Consider the following 24,183-nt stretch of genomic DNA (forward strand, 5'->3'; position numbering starts at 1 on the left):
AGAGAAATGAAAGGATATAGACAGACAGATATATTAAGATATAAGGATGCAAAGAAAAGAGAGATAGAGAGAAGAAGTCAATTAAGAGTACTGATGCGGAGAGAGAAACTAAACGAGAGATTGAGAAAACATAAGGATTTTAATTGTATGTGATTTGGCCAACTGAGGGCGGTACAGTAATATAAAGAAGCATGAAATACTAAAATATGGAATAGCTGGAGACCGATTACCAATCATCGTAAATTTTTAATATCAAATCACTTAAACGTTAGTCGAGAAGGTATTATGCATTAACGTAATCGAACCATTTCACTACCATTAACCATTTGCATGCATCCTAACATTTTGGATATTATTGGCTTGACTTACAACAAAACACTTCAAAGAATGCAATACGCTGTACTTGGGAAAGGGGGTATTACAGAAACCTATCTTTAACATGTTTGAGGTACATTTTCAGAACGGACACACATTTTTTTCTGTTTTGCATTATGTTCGGATGCTATTTAAGTTATATTTCTACATAAATCTAAATATGCAATTACAACAAACTCTCTTTGTATGAATCCTATTGAATCAAAGTACCTAATATTCTCCCTTCCTCAAAACCCCCGCCTATACTACTCCACCCCTTCCTCTCTCTCTCTCTCTCTGTCTCTCTCTTTCGTCTATTTCTCTCTCTCTCTCTCTCTCTCTCTCTCTCTCTCTCTGTCTCCCTCTCTCTCCCTCTCATTCGTTCACTCTTATCTTCTATTTTTACTTCCATTAAGAAAACACTTGTCACGCGTGCACTTTTCTTTATCTCGCTGAAAAGACAATTTGACTGAAAACTATTTTAACGATTTCATCCTGGAGCATATTTCCTTAAAGCCCTTGCTGTAAAATCAAATCCTACCCCTTATACTTTCTTTCTCTTCAATCATCCTTGTTTTCCTATTTTCGCTGCTTCATCATCCCAATTCTCGACACTGGTTGCGCTACGAGTGCAAATTAATCTGCGGGTTGCAGCGCACGACTTGGACGATGCCCCCATCCCCCTCTAATTCTGCAAGCCGTTTCTCGATCAATCATGCACTTTAAAGAAATTCTTTCATCGCGGTTTAATCCTCCCCCTTGGGTTTCGGCACGTGGAGTTTTAATCCGCCTTGGATGAAATAGAAAAAAGTGATTTTTTTTTTCTATAAAAAGAGCCCCGAACTTATGACACCTCAAGAAAAAAAGAGTTAATTGAAGGGCTGGATCAGGTCAACGCGAGGCACTTTATTCCAAGCATTTTCGGAGCAGAAAACGTTTTTATTGATGATTTTATAACATAAAAGGGGTAACGGAAAAAAGATGACTCTCGAGATAACACTAGCTCTAAGATAAAGAGTAGTATTTAGCTCTTGGAGTGAAAATGGAAGTTATTAAATTGACCATAGATCTAGTCAAACCAATTGAAAATGCATATCTGAAGGTTTCGGCCAAAAAGGAGTTTCTCGAATGGTGTTTAAAGAGAGATTTACCTCATACAAATACAATTACCAAGATAATTTTTAATTCTAACTGTTTGCATTCTTCTTAAGAGTCCATCGCTTACAATACTTTTGTAGGCGTGCTGTTATAATCATTATGTGTAATTGATGCTGCTGAAAATAAGATTTAGGTGCAACGCTAAAAGGTGAATTATACGAAACCTTCGTGTTATTTCCTCGTTGGATTTCCCCCCAAATAAAGGTACTATAAAGCATTGATTTAAGACATTACTATCACTTTCAACCTCTTTGAGATTAATTAATAACTCCGAAATTGAAAAGATTTGATTTCCTCGTAATCAATACTATACATCAGCACCTGCAACGAATTTGTATACACGTTCAAGGTATCGGTATCGATTATGCCCGGGAAGTGATCGCAAGTGGCGGTCACGAAATTTTGCTTTTGTTGGCTTTTTGTTTTGTTTAGGGGAGCTGTTTTGAAAAATTTGAAAGAAATTAGCCTTTATCCTATACATATTCTCTCCATGTGTGTATTTCCTGTTTATCTATTATTTTCCTTTCGTATATGTTCTCTCAAATTTCTTAAATCGTGCCTTCTTTCAGTCTCGCAAAGCCATTGATGTACTTGTGTCTTTTTCACTGTTGGTATGCAAGATCAAATCTAAAAACTTCTATCATCACCGTGTGAAATTGATATGCGTGTATAATTCATCTTTCTGGTATTAACATGTACTTATACTAGTAACATGTCCAGTGTTAAGCCTCCATTGAATGTTTTAGCAGATTGATATGGGGTAACAATCATTCACAATTCTTTCCAAGTTCATATTGAAATGCACTGTTTCCTTCAATCAGTTCGAAAATAATTATGTCGAAAGATATTCAAATTCCTGAAAATATTTCCAAAAGAAATTCAAACCCCATTATTAGTATTACTGCAAACGAAAAGACCGTGAAACAAATTACGAATGCAGACAGAGCAAAACGTTTGTTTCTTATCAAACAACGTACAGCAATACGTTATAGCTAATGTGAATTACGTGCTTATTCCTGTATTTCATTTCAAACTAAGTCTATATTAATATGAAGCAGTAACCTAACATAATTCAAACAATAGGGCTCGTTAAACCACCTCGAAACGAGATTAAATCTTGGTCGCGAGCAAACTGAAACCATTGACGCCTCACTTCAAGATTAGAAAGAACGAGATAAAGACAGAGAGAGAGAGAGAGAGAGAGAGAGAGAGAGAGAGAGAGAGAGAGAGAGAGAGAGGGGAGGGAGGTTGAATGAATTCGTACGCCAAGCGCGTGGAAGTCACGCGCCACAAGGTCAAAGGTCAAAGCGTGGGTGCTTTCCAAGTAGATTCGCAAATACGGTGTTGGACCCAAGTTCAAGTATTATTTGCCTTGCGTGCAGCCTCGTTCATAAAAGGAGCGAGCAAGAACACCGCAAATCAGCCGATTATGGATGTCTGCTTTTAAAATTGTCCTCAATACGTGATAATTATGAGACATTTTGCAACTCTAGCGAAAAGGAGAGAATAGGGATAGAAAAAAGAACGTGGTTGGTCCGAATAATGGTGGTTTTTCAAGGAAAACTTGCCCAGTGAATGACATATGATTTTCCAGGTGGCACGTTCCCCCAAAAACGTAATCGCTATTGTTACAGAGGAAGACAAATCAGAAAGAAAAGAAACATAGTGATATTTTGTGAAAATATATTCCGGAAATTAGATTGAATTGCGATTTGTTTTCTTAATTCAAATATTAACCTCTCGTTAGTAACAATCAATGCACGAATATAATCATATACGGTATATTACAGCGTAACAGTGAAAACCTAATGAAGTGAAAAGCCAAGCCCGCCCAGATATATCAGAAGTATCAAATGAAGCTTGCTTTATATAAGCCGCAGCCATTTTGACTATTCTTCCACTTAAGTTAAGTTGGCGATCCCCACTTAAAATAGAATTACTCATTCGGACAAAAATTAATATCAGTTTGGGGGGTTATCAAGAATAATTACTAATATTTTCCACAAATACAATCACCTTTTGAGATAAGGTTAAGCAAAGGCCAAAAGAAATTTACATTTCTGATCAACGTAGTTTCCTCTTATCGAAACCTTTAATAGTCAAGGTGCTATTGAAAAGGAATAAGGATTGCTATAGTGGAGTAAGTGACCAGTGCAACAATATTGGGGTGGATGAAATTCAAGAAAATATGGGATGGTGTTGGAGAGCAATAACACTCTCAAAATACATGTTCTACGATATGCCGTAAAATGAGTAGCCCCGCTTATTAAATTACTAGGTCATTCTTTAACCCAAATCATGTAAAATGATAAGCCTATTATAATGACTTTCAAATTGTTCTTTCAAAGAACATTATCAACTCTAATCAAAGTTCAAGCAGTATTTCTTTATTCAGCAATATTCCAGCAAATAATATAGCAAATGAGCAATAATAAAAGAGGGGCAGATGGGCACTAACCTTACACCCATATCCCGAAGGAGGTTGTGGTCTCCCCATCACGTTATGTCTGATGTATGAAATTGAAATAATATACACAAAGACCCGTTTAATTCGTTGGCGTATCCAGACAACTCTTGCACATAAGGGGGGGGGGGCACATGATCGAAAAAATCTCTGCTGAGCAATTTAAAAAATGAGGCACTAAAACATAGACAAAGAGCTTTGACGTGAAATGAGGGTGTGGGCTCGTTGTATGATGGGGGGGGGGTGCCCACTGTGCCCCCCCCCCTGGATCCGTTCCTGACTGGATATAATTATCATCAACAATGGTTTTGATATCAGAATCATTGGTCACTGACGGAAAATTGCATCATTAATCACTTCATATATAATTTTCCCTTTAATTTCATCTGCTCTTCTTTCCTTCCTTCATCCTTCTCCTCCATCGCTTTTTTTTTTTTATATCAATCTAAATATATATCAATAAAAAAAAAAAAACATTATTTTACAACTGTGGAGTAATTCATGATTCAAAAAGCCTCTACTCAACCATCAATAAATCATTCTTGTCTACTCTACAATCAAATGTAAATATATATCCGGATACTGATAAGCATTGTGTAATCGAGTAAAGCTATTTGCTATCCACTTGATCCATATTATAAATGATTAATCTAATCACCTTTGGAACCGGTTTGCTGTTCGCGTGCCTGGAGATAGCATGGATAACATATCGAATTTGTTTCCCTGTCTTCTCTGTATGTAGACCACAATTGCCACGCCCCTTTTCTACCAGGTAAACGAAGTCATTACATCAGACCTAAATTATGAATTGTATAAATAATGCATGTATTTTTCTCTTTCTTTTTCTTCTGTTCCTATGCCCAAAACACCCCAATACAATAAACAAACATGCAAACAACAAATACGAATAATATCATCACCATCATCAACGACAACAGCAGCAACAACAAAACAACTACAACAACATAAGTGTCCGAAATCAATAATGAAGAAACACGCAACAGTAAGGGTCTTCCGTTCTAATTCAACTTTGGAGAAAGGGGCGTTTCAATAGTGGTTGCCAACAAAATCATAAGTCTATCTACCCCCCCCCCCCCCGTGACCTGTGCCCCTCCATCTATCGAAACTTTAAATCATCACATGAGTGTCACTTTTTCCAGTAAAAAACCAAGATTGCTTATCGACGGCAAACTTCACAACCCAGACAACAAACATTTAACAGTTTAAAGGTGAAAATACGACAAAAGATTGACGTCTTTTGGTTAACAGTTATTTTAAGATCCCCAGGTGCGGTTATTTAAGTAAAAATGAAAAAATGTACCCCTGATCATTTTTGTTCAGTTTGTGGGAAATTTAAAAGCTGGCGGATTTTTTCTGACGTCAGAATAATATTTGCTTTAGAAAGATACACATGCCCGTATTTGTGACCAGTTTGTAAAATGAATGATATCAGACAACAAAAATTTGGACCACGATCACTTGAATTTGATTGCGGGATGTGATAGGTTTTTCAACTATTTGAATATTAGTACGTCAGTGATTACATTGCCATGCCGACGGGTCTATTCTATATTGGCGATTTCGCAACAAGCGGGAAATGCACCCATCTATATCCCCTGTGTTCTTAAACAAATTTCAAGACATGGTTAGCTAAAAAATAAAAAATAATTTGTGAGCTTTGCAGTTTGGTAGAATAGTTAGAAAATGTCTCCTGAAAAGCATTGCTCTTAAAATGCCCTGAATGGATCGCAATGTATTCTATCTGCGCTTGCCTTTCTCAACCCGGGGCATTATAGGGTTTCAGCAATAGTTGTGTTTATAGCTGCAGATTTGCAGGGCCTTCATCATCACATTGTAGATACAAATAAGATTACTTACATCTAGGAAGTTAATAGGGTTTTATGTGTTTTCATTGCGTATTTATTGTTCATATTTTACCCTAAGGCCTAAACAAAAAAGATGTTGTATTGCGATTTGGGTGCCAGCACCTGGGTCGGTCAGTCAATTTTTTTTAATATTTTGTTTTGCTTTTTTTTCTTTTTTCCCCTCTTTGGGCTGATATATTTCAGTTTTGTTGTTGTTTTGGTTTGGGGGGATTCTTGTTTTGTTTTGTTTTGTTTCCAGCTGCTTACTTGCTTGTTGGTTGTTTTGTTGGTTCGTCTTAAGTATCTCACTCACCTTTTTTGCTAATGAGCCTCAAGATGAAATATATTTTAATGCATATTACAGATGTCACAAACCAACAAACTAATGAGAAAACTCGGCCTTCGACTGCGGCAATCTTATTGACCTAATCGTGTTATTTGACCTCATGATGACCCTAAAAATTTACTACTTTTTGGTTCGATTTCCTGCCGATGACACGTTTAGTGTTGTTTGTCGCGTGCCAACCAACCTGTAAATATTTAACTTTTATGGGCAGGGAACTCTAATAAGGGCGGCCTTCGAAATAACGGTGTGAGGACTAGTTCCTACGCGTGAGCCCAGTCAAGCACATAACACGAAGAAAACATTAAAGTGTTGATAGAGTTCTGGTCAAGACGTCCTGGAATGTAAATTAGTTCTGGAAAGAAAGAAATCAAATCATTAGTGAGTTTTTGTATTCTTTGTGTGTAAGTTTGGAAGAATATAATTTAAGTAAAACATTTTCACCGAAAGGGGATTGCGCTTTAGGATCTATTTGAACAGAAATATGAAGATAAATCATTGTAAACCTTGGCCGAACTTTCGTCCCTGAAAATCTTTGAAGACAGAGTTCGGTTCTGGTCAACAGAGTTTGGACTGTGACGTTATTCGGTAGAGTCGAGTATGGTACATAAAAATAACCGTGTGTAATTATTGGTTTGGAATGATCCAAATAAATTTACTAAACTTTGCTGGAAATTTCATAAAGCAAATAACAATGCACACACACATGAATATAGGGAACTACAAGCAGTTGAGGCATGACAATTTGTTCAAAAGTTCAACTTGTATTTTTGTGTATTCTCTTTCATATGTCAAAGTACTTCAAGGGGAAGCCCTTTCATTGACATTTCTATATTTCTATACAAGGGATTCACACAAATAAAAGCTTATGACTTATTTATGTACTTATTCATTCATTTGTTTATTTATTTATTATTTACCAGAACCCAACTTTCTCTTTAAGTCTTTAAGGTTGACGCGGTTTGTAATCAGTCATGCGAGTCAGGCGGTGAAAGAAGCGGGAACTTTGGGGAAGAAGCGATGATTCTCAGATGTGGTCGTTCTTGTAAAGGATCGCTTCCTTTATCTGATTCTGCTCCACTTCGTTCAAATCGGCATAAATTCTTACTTGATTTATTCTTCTTTCTTTTACAATCACAAGACATATGCTAAACAAAGAATTCATCTTCATGCTTGACCCATTTGTGTTTGAAACAGAGAAAATGAATGGAAATAAACGTCTCAAATTATTATTGAATGATAGATAATTATCTTAGTACGTTGACATGAAGTTAAAACTTCTAAATCTGGACTCGTGTCTTTGTCAGTGTTTGTCGCAATCCTTCGAATGGCTTCCATCTTATGAAGCGCCATATGGTAATCTTTCCATTCCAGAATAAAAAGAATAATTATAATTCTGTAACGAAATTAGTATGTGACATTCAATTATTATTTTACAAACTGACACACTACGTTTTAGTTGTTTTTTTCTAAAGACTAAATCTGTAAAGAAAGTAGTATGTGACACGCAATTGCAATGTTGTAGTGAAACCAAACCGAGTAATCAATTATGATGACACGAATTTTGGTAAATCATTACGTCACAATACATAACATAATTTGTACGGTATGGATGTGTTCACACTCGGACCTCCATCAATCTGTAGACAAACCTGTAGTATGAGTATGTCCTAAGAACATTTTTATTTGTATCCATCAATTAGGCCTATCGCACTCTCTAAGATCTATTGCATATGATAGTCTCGATGCGTCGTTTCGATTTCGTTATTATTTGTGTTAATTAAGCCATTTAATGTCAACGCATACGGCGGTTAATTGCGTGTGCTATTCATTTCAAGATGATGCGTCAAAGGCTCAGCCAGTGGATGACGCAGTGGCTGACGCATTCCTGAGTCAGGCAATTGACGCATTGTATGCAACGGGCTATTGTGTTTGAAAACTTAAATTTAACCCAAAATCTTTTATTTTGTATTAACCGGTCAAGTTACTTTTGTAACATAAAGGGTTGGTCCACTACACTAGATCTTTCAAATTATCATTTAAAAAGGAGCATCTTAGACTTACTGTATTCCTATTATTGTGTCACCGTGCCAAACTTCTGAAACTTTCAAAATCTCTTGCAAATTATTCTACGGCTATAAAGACGATTATGCTCATTAGCAAGCCCTAGGCGTGTAATCTTTCGAAATCTATTCCTATAACTTTGTCCTTGCGATGACTGCTTAGCCAGAAACTGGCTTTCGGTTTCTATTCCATGTTCCACATACTATAGCCATGTTCAGACGAGACCGTCGTACTCGCGAAACCTCCAAGTTACAAACTGTGGTCCATATATATTATTATAGCCATGTCCAGACGGGACCGTCGTACTTGCAAAACCTCCAAGTTATAAAGCGTGGTCCATCAACAACGACGGCGATTCAGGAGGGACTGAATCAACGTGTTTTTAGAGTTTTAAGCATCAAGCCGTGCAAGCAGTCGTTTTAATTTCAAGCTGGCGTAAAATCGAAGTTTATTGCGTCCGCACGGCACATAACTTCGAGTAAGGATCCCCATCCTTCGTTGTTTATAACTTCGAGTAAACTTACAGTTTTGTACCCACGAGTGTGTCTTCACAGTCGCTAACTATAAGATAACTTCGAAGTTTTAAACCACGACCTAAACTTAAAGTGAACGGGTTGCCGTGTGAACCTGACTACTGACTCCAAACCGATGCCGTTTCTTTCAAGACCCTTCATGGGGGATTTGAGAAATCGCTTTGTCACAAAAAAAAGTTGCCTAATATAATCCTCTAATTCAAGCAAAGTGCATGACTTTATGTTGTCTCGTGCACTTTCGCGATGAAAAGAAGGGCCACAGCGTGTGCTTGTTCCTGCTGGGTTTGATTTTCTAGCTCCCTGCAGGCGAGGTATAGAAATGTTCCAAAACCACTGAACAATACAACACCATGGAGTCTTTTCGACACAATATTCCTTTTTTTAATGTATATACATAGCCGGCTCATGCCTTTCCGCCGCACTGGTGGTTAGGCTTTTAAGCTCGTTTTGTAGGCGAACACCTAAAGAGGAAAGTTCATGTCAACTTTCATAGTTATCAGAAGTTCGGAAAACTTTTAGAACGTCTAGAGTTTGGTAATAGGTCCATGGTTAGAGACTGTCGCAACGCTGATGTTACTTGCTGGTAGGTTGTGGCTCTTTAATCATTGAAACCATAAAGGGAAATCCAACCTTCGTTATAAGTGTATTTGTATGAAAAGCAGAAAAATAAGATAAACAGAATGGCGAAAGTTTTGAAGTGATTCGAACCAATACAAAGAAAGTTGTGAGTGTTTGAAATGTGAGATCACAGAGTCTAAGCGAATCTCAAATTGGCATTTTGGTCAGTGACTTAAAATTGTGACGTAGTCCCGGATAACTCTCCAGTTTGTCGTGTACAAAAATATCATCAATTTCTGTTTTTCTCATATTGATGTCATTATTGTGATCATTGCTATCAATGTCATCATTATCATTTCATGTTCTCTCTTATCATAGGCTTTATCAAAGTCGTTTAAATATCCGCTTTTTCAATTGCAGTACAGGCCCCCGTCAGGTGTTTTGTCGAACTTCTTCTCTTTAACTCTCCTCTTTTTCCCTACCATGCCTTCACGTTCATATAACCTTTCATCTTATCCCGGTCGTTTTTGAAATATTTGCTTTATCCCCAACTGCGTTGTTCATTTTTTATTCTTCGGAATAACCAACCGATAAATGGTGGAACTTGTTTCAAAGACGAAATCGGATGTACTTTGTCACGCATAGAAAAATCAATGATTAAAATCAGTGTATCAACTGTACTTTTTGCGATCGCCTTTTCTTTAGACTTTAGTCTCGTTTTACAAAAGGTGATTCTACACGAGTAGAGTTGAATATGGAGCAAACAGACCTTACCTAATCACGCTAATGTTGGATCTATATAGTATTGGTAATTTTTCTATTCACTGAAAACCGTTCGAGTATAAGGTGAACGAAAACAAATACCAAGGTCGCGCGGTGATAAATCATCTGTGAATCAATGAATTTGAAAAGAATATGGTGAAGTAAGTTCGAGCAAAGCTTTGAATAGTATTTATTGATGTATTTATAGAATTAGGAGGTAGATTTTAGGCTAGACCGTACCAATATCCTTTGACGTACGTACGAGCGATTCTGTGCATGGCAGAGAGCGCGAGCGAGACTGTTCAGCGACCAGCTCTCCGGAAACCCGGCGACACGCCCCGATGGCACGCGACGACAGACGGATAGATCTCGCGCATTCATGGCGGTGAAGAGAAAGAAAAGAAATGATTTGAAAAGTAGATTAAGTGCTGAAAGAACAGAAAAAGAATGAAAAGATTTATTCTAGCGTTCAGCTGATGATGTTCGGGAAATACTGATGAATGAATGAATGAAAGAAATGAAGACAGAATTCAAAGAAAGAATGATGAATGAATGAATGTGCTTTTGAGACTGATGAAAGATGAATAGAAACGGATAGAAGTACATTGGTGGCGACTAGAAATAGAAAGAACCGGAACATTAATTTTATATAAAAAAACAGATAACAACACAACAAGCCCTAATCATTATACATCACGTTTCGAATGGAAACCCGGTCGACTTCGTGGAAGAATTTTTCAAAAAAGATAGTATCGCTTATGAACTTCACCATGATTCGAGGGAAAAAAGAAAAAAACCTTTGAAATAAGTTGTTTTGTCGTACATTGGTTCTAATTTTGAAGACTCAATCAAAGGGACGACTGCAACTTCTAAGGACGAGAATACCTTTGACAATTGGCACGCGAGGACCCCGCGACCGCAGATTCCAATCATGTCAATTAGCGAGGTAGATTACAGGTGTATAGAGACGAATGTCACGTGATTTGATCATTACTACCAGCCACCTGTTCGTGTGTCTGGTCAATTTCAGGCACAATATAAACAATGTCCCTTTTTCGATGGACTGAACAAATTTGAAGAACGGAAATTAGGAAGAAAGAGACTCGTTTCCGTTGCTTTTCTCCTTCAATATTCAATTAGTAGTTCTTGTACACAAGTGAGGTTGCAAACAACAAGTGGTAATGATTACCATCACGGTCATTCGAACTTTTAAAAATGGAATGGATATCGTTTTAATAAAGAAGATTGAGAAAGAGATCACAAGAAAGTTTAGTGCCTACATATTTTTGTCTCTCGCTCGGGACATGATTTCACCGCGGTGTCCCGGCGGAAGAAATCTACACGCGACCACCTGTCTCTCCCTATCTCTCTCTATCTCTCTCATCCTCTCTCCCGCGCGTGCCGTGTCCAATGGGGCGTGCCCTGTCGCAAGGAGTACAACAACCTGTTCGCCAGTCGTCTGAAGAAAAAGACAAAATCATAAAAAAAGATACAAAGAATGGGTTTGGAATAAAACAGTTCTAAACACGTTCCAAATGTGGCAGTCACCGCCTTACAAGGTCGGGTAATGGAGACATTGCCGTAATTAGAACAAGACGACTTTCTTTCTGTTGTAATTTAGGAGAAAGAATTGCTTATAGAACTGTGACAGGTTTGTAAATAGGCGGACAAAGAAGTTTGCACGGTTGCGTAGTAGACCATGTTAGGAAACTTGACAATACTATTGGAATGGTGATGGGGATAATTGTTTTCTACCATTTACATTTATGAAAATACTTGGCTATTGTTCTATTCTCCTCATAAAACGTGATAAGATCAATGCAACGAATTTGGGTTGGAAGGACATATTATAGCAGGTATGAATAGCTTGCAGATGTTGGCAAAGAAAAGTCCAGTACATTAATTTTGAAGCCATTCGGTTTCCCCCTTCTCTCCCGATTTCCGGACGATTGTTCGGGCTTTTTTTGTGAAAGATTTTTTTTTCTTCTTTATTTCATGCCCCTGTTAGTTACGAAAGTTTCCATCTACTGGCACTACCCCCGTCACGTTCTCTCTCCCTCTCTCGCTCTCTCTCCCATCTTCCAGTAATCATGCCTTTTTCTCAATCTCCATACATTCTGCTTTTCTCTTTTTCTGCCCCTTCCACTTTGAAAAGTTTTTATTTTTATTTTCCGACCAACCCTTTATCTCTGTCTCTCTCTCTGCCCTTCCTCCCTCTCTCTCCCACTCTCTAGCTCTCTCTAATCTTCTAGTAATCATGGTAATGATACCAATTCTTCAATCTACATGCGCTCTTTTTTCCCCTTTCCCTTTAAAAAAAGCGCGCGCGTGCCACTACTGTCGAAGAACAGAAAAAGATTTAGGAAGTAAACGCGCTCTCTCTCTCTCTCTTTCTCTCTTTCTCTCTCTCTCTCTCTCTCTCTCTCTTTCTCTCTCTCTTGGTTGGCTGGCTTCAACTTTGACCTGTGACCTCGCCCTTTTTCTTTGATCGGTGCTTTGGGTTTGGGGTGGGTGTTTGATGGGGCTTTGTGATTGACTGTAATTCGGTAAATCGCTCCCATCTGCCAGGGAGATAATGATGCCCGGTCTCTCAAGACCCCAAACTCAAGACCAAAGTCAAGGAATTATTGATGTTTTCCTACTATTTGCAATGACAATTGAGGTCCATCCTCCCTCTCGCGAGCCCACCTTTCTCTCATCATCAACGATTAGGGCCTATATCTTCTCAATTCTGCACGAGCAAGTGGTGGTGGTTTTAGTAGTGAGTGGTGGTGGTGGTGGTGGTGGGGGTGGGGGAGGGGTGGACTAATAGTTTAGTACGGTTTCGATATTAGGACCAGAAAGTTACCAGTGACCAATAAAATGTTCGTTTCAAAACAGACCTTCTATGATTATTACCCTTTATTCATACTGGTCGCATTGATTGAAATATAGGCTACTGATAGTAATGAGAAATATGAATGGAATAAGATTTTAACGCTCTTGTGGTGAGTTGGCAGTTAACTTTTGAGAAATAGGAAGATGTGGAGTGGAGTGAAGTAGATCAAGGATGGAAAACATTTGGGAGGGAGAAGGGTGTGAGGAAGACGTAATACTATAGGAGGAGGAAGAGTTGATACGGAGGAAATCATAATGTTAGAGAGAGAGAGAGATATATATATATATATAGAGACGGAGAGAGAGACACAGAAATAGAGATAAAGAGAGAGAGAGAGAGACAGAGAGAGACAGAGAGACGGAGAGAGAGAGAGATAGAGAGAGAGAGAGAGATAGAGAGAGAGAGAGACAGACAGAAGGACATACAAAATAACACAGAGAGAAAAATATTAAAGAGATGGGTCGAAAAGAGGGGGAGGGGGCTAGGTGAAAAAGCCAAAAGAACATCCAATATAATACTAAACTTGAATAAGAGACAAGGAACAGAATCGTCAAGTTCAGCGAAATATATAGACAGGGGTGGGGGTCCTAAAAGTACCAAATAAGCTTCCCAAATATCTCAGAGCGCTCTTAAAGTAGGGCCTTCACTTTGGGGGAGAAAGATGGAAGATGATTGATTAAAATGTCATGGATCTCACCTATCCTTACCCGACAACCCACCCTGGATCAAGGAATAAGGGGTGACCGGACCTAATTTTGGCAGATTTACCTGTTTTTCTTCTTGAAAATAATATTTTTCGACCCCTGAGGGGCAAGGGATTTTCAATGAAAGTGTGAGGCGCGTGCTGGCTGATTCCCCGCGGGGCTCGGCCGGGCGCGCGACCACCTGGCATGGGGGGTCGTCAGTAAGCAGACAGCTCGGTAAACCTCTCGCAGCGGCTTCGCCGTCATGGCCATCGAGGTCGCCGACGGTTGAGGGGGATTTAGAGAGAGGATTTCGATTCGAGGTGAAAGGTACGAGGACAGATCGAAGTCGGGTGGAAAGGGAAGGTCGGAGAGAGATGGGTGGAGAGAATGGGGGAGAACGGAATAGACTTGGAAGGGTGGAAAGTGGTTGTAGGTTTTACTTTGAGAAAGGGCTGACTAACATCGGTAATAAGTTATGGCGAGATGAAATTGAAGATTGGGAAATATGAGAGTGGGTACAAAGGCAGGACATTGTCACTTTAAGACAGAGAGACAGAAGATGCACTGACAATCCGACAGAGAGACGGAGAAAGAGAGAGAGAGAGAGAGAGAGAATAAAAAGAGAGAGAGAGAGAGGGGGGGGGGGGGGAGAGGGGTGGGGTGGAGAAAAGGATATAGAATCTAGAGAGATAAACAGAGACACAGACAGTCATAGATGCACAGATAATTGACAAAAGGATAGAAATCGAGAGAGGTGGTGGAAGAGGAGGAGGAGGAGGGGGAGGGGGAGGGTTCGGAGAGACAGAGACAGACGGCGAGATATACAGTGCCTATACCACAGGGAGAGTGATAGGAGAGGGGCGTTTTAGAGGAATGGCGTGGAAGACAAAGTCTATTATTTATGTCTTATCTGATGGTTGCGCTAGAACAAGACAAGTCTTAGTATTTCGCAAACTTCGCAAGTTTATTCAAACGCTTTCATATACCGTACTTGAGGAGGGGGTCATTATTTGCCCCCATTCCAATAAATGACCTGCCCTACTTGGTCCCAGGACCACTTCCCTTATATTAACACCACCATGTTTACACTATCATCACAAATGGGGGTAAGAAGTAGGGCGGAGGGGGAAGGGGGCAGATTAACTAATATGTAAACAACCCCCTCGTGCCGGGTCCGTCACTGGTCAAAAGTCTTAGTTAATGGTCACGCCCCTAAATATTTGGCGAACGGAGAAATTGGGGGCAAATCGGTGACCCATTTCTGAGAATAATTCCACGGAGGGTGCCTCTAGAATGTTGTGTTAAGTTTATCCGACATATCAACAACTAACCAAAGACCTCACAGGTCCCCTCGTGTCCCCATTCTTATCTCGCGTATCACTTAGTGCAGATTTCATTCACATTATTTTGAGCCACTAATAACTATCCTATATTTTGAGATAAATGATCAATTTTACGCTGCTACAACTACGCTGTCTAGTTTTTCCCTGTGAAAAAAATAGTTTGGCATTCTACCTTCAAAATGGAGCCGAGTCTTTGCTAACGATATATGTTTATGCTACATTAATGACAATTGAAAATAGGACCTAAATTAGGTGATGCAATCATCATGAATGTTATTAAAGACTATATGTTTCACTCATCAAACATCCCCAATAATTCGATCCACATTCACGTTGAAACGACAAATGCCACACCCACTGCCCCAAAACAACCGCACGCATTTTTGGAGGTATATTCTTGGCTCTCTTTCAAATTCGTTTTCGCTCGATAACATGTCGACTTAAAATGAATACGCCTACAACTATTGGCCACCACCCATCTACCCCGATTTCACTCATCTTCTATTCCCCTGCCATGCTTCAAAAGTATTTCCAGCTCTGCCATGCACGATTCTATTTTCACCCTTAACACAGCATTCAAAACCATCCATCACCATCTACCACCATACAAACCACCTAACACCCTAAAAACCTTCCACCATCAGGTACCACCCATCCAATACCATCTACCACTCATCCACCATCATCTACCACCCATCCACCACCATCTACCATCATCTACCACTCATCCACCACCCATCTACCACCATCCACCACCATCTACCATCCATCCACCAACATCTTCTCATCCACCAGCATCTACCACCCATTCACCACCATCTACCACTTATCCACCATCATCTACCACCCATCCACCACCATCTACTCATCCACCATCATCTACCACCATCCACCACCATCTACTCATCCACCATCATCAACACTCATCCACCACCCATCTACCACCATCCACCACCATCTACCACTCATCCACCATCATCTACCAACCATTCAACACCATCTACCACTTATCCACCAACATCTACCACCCATCCACCACCATCTACCACCCATCCACCACCCATCTACCACCATCCACCAATTTATCACTCATCCACCACCCATCCATCACCATCTACCACTCATCCACAACCATATACTCATCCACCATCATCTACCACCCATTCACCACCATCTATCACTTATCCACCAACATCTACCACCCATCAACCACCATATACTCATCCACCATCATCTACCACCCATTCACCACCATCTACCACCCATCCACCACCCATCTACCACCATCCACCAATTTATCACTCATCCACCACCCATCCATCACCATCTACCACTCATCCACAACCATAATTCATCCACCATCATCTACCACCCATTCACCACCATCTATCACTTATCCACCAACATCTACCACCCATCAACCACCATATACTCATCCACCACCATATACTCATCCACCACCATCCACCACTCATCCATCACCATCTACCACTCATCCACCACCATATACTCATCCACCATCTTCTACCACCCATTCACTACCATCTACCACCCATTCACTACAATATACCACTTATCCACCAACATCTACCACACATCCACCACCATCTCCTAGATTTCTATCTCTGTCTACCACCCCTCTCTCTTCACCCAACAGCCTTCTATCACAGTCTTCCTACACCTAACACCCATCTACCACTTTCTACCAAACATTTACCACTTTCTACTAACCATATAGGCTATACCATAATTTGACATCCATGAACCACCTTCTTCTACCCCATACGTCCACCATCACCACCTCCCCATCGTCCCTTACTCCATTAATACCTCCCATTCCTGCTAACCAGATTTCTTGGTGAGTTTGACCTCACCCTCTCCCTCTCATTATACTTCATTTCTATCCCTCACCAATAAAGAAATCAATTTTGACTGATTTTAGGTTAATCCACTCGGGCCAGAGCGTGTTGGTCCATATTCCGTTATCTATACTCTCTTTTCAAATTACCACTTGAAGAAAAGTGATACCGTCAATGTTATCTTTGTCCATACCACGTACAAAGAAGGCCAAATTCGTCTTAATTTCCGAGTGCCTGATTGATCCAATTTTTATGAAAATATTGACCCTTTTATAGTGTAATATACTTTTCAATGGACCTCCAGCAAAACAATCTTTTGATGGAGTTGATAAAAAAAAGAAAGAAAGGGGTATGAAAAATAATATTGAACCTCCACCTACAAGCTGACCAAACTGGAGGTGCAAAGTCGAACCCCTTTCTGACCGCCAATTCACCTTTTCAACATAAAAGAAATCATTACGAGGTAAGGTGATATAAAATCACTTATGTCTGGGTCAACTTTATTATTCTTCATCGTACTTCAGTTTTCCTTCATCTCTCTCTCTCTCTCTCTCTCTCTCTCTCTCTGTCAGGTATCTGGGGGCTAGTACAAACACCTTTTTGGAAGTGATTGCGGCAGTTCTTTTTTTCCTATTTTCCTATTCCTCAACCCTCCCCGGGTTTTTTCTTCTTTTCCTTGATTTACATCTGTCCAAAGTCTCTTTCATTGCTTGTTGGGTTACCTGGATGTAAGTGTGCCCCTCTCAGTTAAAGGATTAGATCAGCACAGGGCAACTATCGTCCCTATACCATCCACGCCCCCTTTGAGTGGTGTTTTCATCAATCAAGACTTAAAATTGATCTTAAAATCGATCAAATTTTAACTTGCGAAGACCGGTCAGATCGAAAGTCATTTTATTTGATGAAACATTCCCTCCAAGCCTCGGATTTCATTCATTTTCAGACACATTTCAGCTCATTTCAGCTAGGCCAGATGACTCTAAAAGGGGAAATAAATAGAGAGAAAACAAATAAATTACATAGTACTGCGAAATTTAGAAAATGAGAATACCCGTATTACTAGAGATGAAAACCTTACTAGTTGCAACATGAACAAGGAACACAATACAAAAACAGCGAGTATCAGCTTGATTCCACTTTGAACGACCAATACATAGTTATCAGTCTGCCGTTTAGGTTTCGTTTGTCGAGTTGTTGGGGCAAATTTAATTTAAAATCCCGTCATCTTTTCCAGAATAAGATTGCATCGTAACTTCAGGCTTCTAATGAATCACGATTTTCAAAATAATACTGCTAAGGTTTCGGGTTTCTTCTAAGACCAGCAACAGTGCAAAAGTTGTTATTATCTTTCTACCCAAAGATTTATTTAAAAAGAATGTTGTATAGGTCCTTCAGTCATTGTCAGAATGTCAATTTCGAAATTTTGTATTGACACATCTTCCTTTTCTACGAATTTCATGTTCAACGTTAAAATTTCATAATACATTATACTTTGCAAACATGAAATAACATTAAGCATTATGTAAGCATTTCAGTTTATTTCATAAGCTGCTTTTTGAAATGCACAATGCAATATAAACTTACAAAAATTGAAGGAAAAGGAAAAAACTTTGCATAAAACGAGTAAAATTCGCCGCCCCTGCCCAACGACATTGTCTGCCCCGATACCTAAGTATGCATGGCAGCTAGCAGCTGTACGCAAAGTAAACCTTTCAGCCAATCAGAAGCCTGGATTTCCTGAATGCTAAACTACTACTACGCAAGCCACCTGTCCCGACCCACGCGCCGAGTAGCTCCATAACAATAGTCCAAATTCCTCACTTTGTGGAGGTAACTATGGTCTGAAGATTAACAATAAGACTTCACCCCTTCAGGGTCCACTGTCGTCGTTTTACCATTTTTTCACCCCTTTTTTCTTCTTCCTAGGGTTGATGAAATGTACGATAGGATCAGAATGGCCTGTCGTTCAGTCGTTGTATTTTATTTTTCTTAGCAGTTTCATGAACGCTCATATTTTAGGAAACATATTAATAAGAGTTTTTTTTTTCTTCAATTAGTCCGAATGGTTAATTAATGATATAATTGTCTGTCTTCTAGTTTTGATGAAACTTATGACAGGTTTAAAATAGCCTGTCATTCAGTCGCTGTTAATTTTTTGTTTCACAATTAGGAGTGTTTTTTGAGAAAAAAAACTCATCAGAATTATTCTTGCTATTTTCTTTTCTTCTTTAGAATACCTTAATGATATAGTTATCCTATCCCAAGGATGTGGAGCAAATTAACAGTCCTGTCAGTTTTGTTTTTATCATTATCATTTGTATATTATTATTAAGATTATTATTAGTATTCTTATCATTATTAATAGTATTACTATTATTGTCATTACTTTCATAAAAAAGAGCATTTCATCTACATCTAAATAACAATATAGCAGATTTAAAAAGAAGAAAGAACATGACTTTTTCATCAACTTTAGTGTTACGGTCCAGCGTCTGCATTAATTGACATCTTATCGAATTTGATACACTTATTGCCATTAACATAGTTGTTTTTAAGGTCTCCGGCATTCTTTAAAAGTAGTCAATAAAATCATTCAGCTTTCTAAATAGTCATAAATTTGTACCCCCCCCCCCCCCACCCCCCACAAAAACAGCCTTATTCGACTGTTTCCCAAAGTTTCCCAAAGTTCCTATCCCGGTTCCTATCAAAAGGGGCACAAAAACAATCAGATTTGTTTTTGTTAATGTTTTTTTTCCTCATCCTATTGTTTGTTTTATTTCAGTTCAGTTTTGTTAAGTTTGTTTAAGTTTAGTTAAGTCGAGTTGAGTTGAGTTTTAAATTTTTGTTTCGGTTTAATTTTGATAGGGCGAAGTAGAATAGGCTAAATGTATAAACAATTTCAACCATGAATTGAAAACTAAAACTGTTATTGACGTATTTTTAGGTTATTTTTCCAGGGGGCGTTTGTAAGCTGGCTGTAGTCTTAAAGCTTTATACACCCCTGTGATTTCGATGGACAGACTTCAAAGGCGGATTCAGGATCACTCGAAAGTAGGAGGAGGGGGGTATCTGGCTAGTGTTATGCACTTTGCAAATTATCTTCTTCTTTTTCCATTTAAAGAGAGTACTTGCCCCTCCCCTATTGATCCACTTGGGTTTAACACTTGAAATCATGTTTTCCTTTGTTTATTCTAAACACACATTACAAAAAGCATTGACTATTAAACCATTATGAACAATAGTTGTGCGAGCAGCATGGAAAGCATATAAAAGGTTTATGAAAAAATGTTCCCACAAATTTATCTTCATCGATCTCACTTTATGTCATTTCAGAGAACTAAGACCTCCTCCTTCACCCAAGTTGTATTTGCTAAGTTTGAAGAGGGGCGTCAACTCTGGATTCAACACATTTATAAATGTTGGCTATGTTCCGAATGTCTCAGTGTTATGTCCATCACGTGTACAGTCAAACCTGTATATTAGGGCCACCCAAGGGAAACCCCCAAAAGCGGCCACCGTAGACAGGTGGCCTTCCTGGCTCTTCAACACATATTTCCTCCTGAAAAGAGACATAATACAAGCGACCACTATAGACAGGTGATCCTTAATGAGAGGTACCCACTAAAACAGGTCTGTATTATCTTTATCATTAAAACCTTAACTGCATTTATGTACGTTCGTAAACAGAAGGGAAGCTAGGGTGATACCATTTATTCCACAGAAAAAAATGAAATGCAAACATAATAATTTCTCTTCGTGCAATATTATAGAAGTTTATAGATTTAACTCCAAAGAAAATGAAGTTTGCATGGATCGCGAGGCAAAGGATAATTTGCAATAAATAAATGAACGCCCGGACAATCCAACCCCTCTCAAAGCATCAAGACAGAGGAGGGGTGGGGCGAAAAAGGGAAAAAAGAATTATGATAACTGTATTTTCTGAATCGCCTATATTGGAAGTGACATTCATACCCGTCCTTCTTTGAAATTGAAATCATATTTGGACATATACAATGTACTAGACACAAATTGAGGGTCGTTTCACAAATGCATTTAAAGAAAAAAATGTCACGATGCAGTCTACGGTGTTTGAAAACTTGTAAAAACAGCTGTTCGAAAAACACAAACACAATTTCGTTTCAAAATAAAATAACCAATAGAGAAACGGAAATCTGACCAAAATAGCGATTTTTCACTGGTGAAGGAAGGTTATCATAACTTTCTCACCTTTACTGGTTCAAGGCGAGATAATAGAAAGGTGTAAGTCGTGTGCACCACCCTCACAAAGTTTCTGTTATTCTTAACATTGTGAAATAAAAGATATCACAAGCCGGAATGAAAACAACCTGTTTTTATTTTTCTTTCGTTTTCGCGAGGTAGGCAGGCCTATACAGGTAGCGTTTTGAAATTCGTCGCTGTAACATGTGATCCTGACTCATGGGCAAGTATATAGCAGTTTTGATTTTCGTTTTATTTCGTTCCGATTTCTTTTTTGAAATAAGGCTGGTAATTTAAAAGAACCGGTTTATTCAGCATGATCAGTGAAATCCGACAATGTTTATACCTTCTGTAATTGTCGGTAAATAATATTCCATGTGCGTATGGATGTCGGCTTTAAATCAAACTGTCATAATCGATAAAAACATGAAGACAAAATAGAAAAAGCAATGTAACTGGGTGTTGGGGCAAAATCATTGTTAACAATTGTTGATTCTACCACCTCCCCCAACCAAAGGTTGGCCTGTCAACCCCCTAAAAACAGATATTGGGCACGGGAGTTCCACCAGATGTGCACAGATTTTATTATATTTACCTTCGGAAACATGTCACCTGTATGAGAAGCTATGCACCTGCGGCACGCGTGGTGGTGTGCCTCTGATGTTTTCGTATCTTTCAAAGTTTGTCTAACAAACTTTAGGGGCGGCTTGGAGAAGGGCACTTCACACTTTACTATTATTATCATTCCAAGAAGACTCGCCTTGTTCTGCACACTAAAGATGATGCCATTTAATTGGGTTTTGATATCTCCTGTCAAGGGAGCATGCTGTTTTTTCATTTTCTGTATAATTATGTTGTGAATGTAAGATTAAAAAAAAAATCTTCCCCGTTTAACCCTTAACAGTTGATATTGTTAATGTTCATTTTGGCATTAGCGATACAGAGAGTCAATTTGTATCTGGGTGTTTCTTCAATTACGGTAACATTCCCCCTCCATGCCCCCCCCCCTTCTCTCTCTGTCCCTCTGTCTGTCTCTCTATCTCTGTCTCTGTCTCTGTCTCTGTCTCTCTCTCTGTATCTCTCTCTGTCTGTCTCTCTCTCTCTCTCTCTCTCCCCCTCTCTGTGTATCTCTCTCTCTCTCTCTCTCTCTTTCTCTCTCTCTCTCTCTAATCTCCATGTTTACGATTCCATCCCTGCCTTTTACCCTTATCAAATCAGTCATTTCCAAATCCCGATAATACAAATAACTACGAAATTACAAACCTGGATTACAAATCAAAGTCAACATTGAACAAGTCTGGACCTGTTAGATGGCGATCCTATAAAGCCTACTTAATAGCTAACTAAAAGTACAAATAAAAACAAATCGTAAACCCGAAATAGTAAATCAAAATTAAATTGGTGCTCCTGCAATGCGTTATGGGAAGTCTTCCTCAACATAAAATTATGTTTCCGTCATCTTTGGGCGACTGTGTATATACGTGATTCCTTTGTCTTTCCTAGCTTTTCATTAAAGTTTGCTTATCACCTCACTTCGCTTTCTTATGCTTTCTTACGCAACATACATATATTATAATAATCATTGTTCTTCTGTTTCGCTTATGTTGAATAAAAGAAATAGGAATATCCGAGTACATGTATCGTTTGGTATAAAGTGTGTTGTAGTCTGTAGAATAAACTTTTCTTTCGGTACTTGAAATAATAAGAAACTAACTTAATGTTATATAGATTAACAAAATGTTAATCTGTTAAAAAAACAAGCCACACTGTTTTAAAATCGTAATCAAATTGCATCCATGATTACAGCTCTCTCTCTCTCCCCCCCCCCCTCTCTCTCTCCTCTCTCTCTCTCTCTCTCTCTCTCTCTCTCTCCTTCTCCCTCTCTCTCTCTCTCTCCTTCTCTCTCTCTCTCTCTCCCTCTCTCTCTCTTTCTCTCTCCCCTTTCGTTAATTGTAAAACTCGTTTCTTTATCTATCAGTGCCATTACTCATTGGGTATATCCTTTTTTCTTTAATATGCATTCAGCTTTATCAGGTGAATTTACGGGTTCAGTAAAATGGATGGACAAATGTGAAGGAAGAGAATGAAAATTGTATCGAAGCGAAACCAATGGCATTGATCAAGCGTCACGTTTGCAGAACTTAATTCTTACGATTCAGAAAAAGAAAGGAATATAAAAGAGTGTATCGGGGCACGCGACTCTTTAACAAATTAGTTACCCAAGTCCCAAGGATGATTTATGTGATTGACACGAAAATAAGAATGGATGAAAGAGAAACTAAAATGAAATGTGTTCAAAAGTTTTAAAAGTATTAAAAACCACAATAAAAGAAGAAGGCCTCGTTATATTTATCTTGTGAGCACGCGAGACAGAGCGCCACACAAAAATCGACAGCACCCTATAAAGCAAATAGTATTTATTCTCGCCCACTCCGTTCAGAAAACCGCGACGGTCTATTTACTTTCCTATCTGTCATATTGTGTTCAAGATCATCTGATCTTTAAAGGAGAAAATAGAACTTTCGGTGAATTTACGGTTGTGTACTACACGTAATGTGAATTACGACGAGAGGTCATATCACTTTAAAGAGAAGGTTGAGTTCTGGGAAGAGGTGAAAAATAATTTGTGAGCGTTATCATTCTTATTATGCAAGTGTGGAAGAACATCAGATAAGACATGTTCCCTGAAAAGCATGGCTCTTCAAATGCCTTCATATTCTTAATATGTCACGAACACGTGGCGTAAAAATCCTACCCTGGATTTTTACGCCACGTGTTCGTGTAGTGCCATGTACATCTTTCTGTGTACAGTGTTTGTAACTTTACCAAGACTTGGCCAAATTTCTTATCATTTTGATGATTCCAGAACCTTGCAATACACACAAATTCTCATATGCTAGATGATCAACCTTTTCTGGTCGATTCCACACCGTTTCTGTCACAATGCAATCGCATGACCAGAACTCAACTTCATCTTCAAAAACATTTGTTGTATGGAAGTTTGAAAAAGGGGGTATTTTCTAAATATACTGAGTTTGAATAATAATGAAAACCTCTTACCAGTGTTATCGAAGTTGGTTTTCTGATTAAAAGAGCGT

The 24,183-nt window shown here is 38.8% G+C and overlaps 1 protein-coding gene across 1 annotated transcript; it reads left to right on the forward strand.

Moving 5' to 3' along the window:
- Positions 1 to 13,927: 13,927 nt before the first annotated feature.
- Positions 13,928 to 16,623, forward strand: LOC115923247 (extensin-3-like). Its single transcript, XM_030983659.1, has 2 exons — positions 13,928 to 13,949; positions 15,653 to 16,623. Exons 1-2 carry the CDS (start codon positions 13,928 to 13,930, stop codon positions 16,621 to 16,623), a joined length of 993 nt encoding a protein of 330 aa, XP_030839519.1.
- The last annotated feature ends 7,560 nt before the right edge of the window (positions 16,624 to 24,183 follow it).

This window comes from Strongylocentrotus purpuratus, unplaced genomic scaffold, assembly GCF_000002235.5.
Source record: "Strongylocentrotus purpuratus isolate Spur 01 unplaced genomic scaffold, Spur_5.0 spur5_scaffold_13, whole genome shotgun sequence".
In the NCBI taxonomy this organism is placed as follows: Eukaryota; Metazoa; Echinodermata; class Echinoidea; order Camarodonta; family Strongylocentrotidae; genus Strongylocentrotus; species Strongylocentrotus purpuratus.

Excerpts from the sequence above, each read along its gene's own strand:
- LOC115923247 (XM_030983659.1), top strand. The coding sequence starts at position 13,928 with ATGGCCATCGAGGTCGCCGACG. Across the intron at positions 13,950-15,652 it reads GGCCATCGAGGTCGCCGACG|GTACCACCCATCCAATACCA; the intron begins GTTGAGGGGGAT and ends TTCCACCATCAG.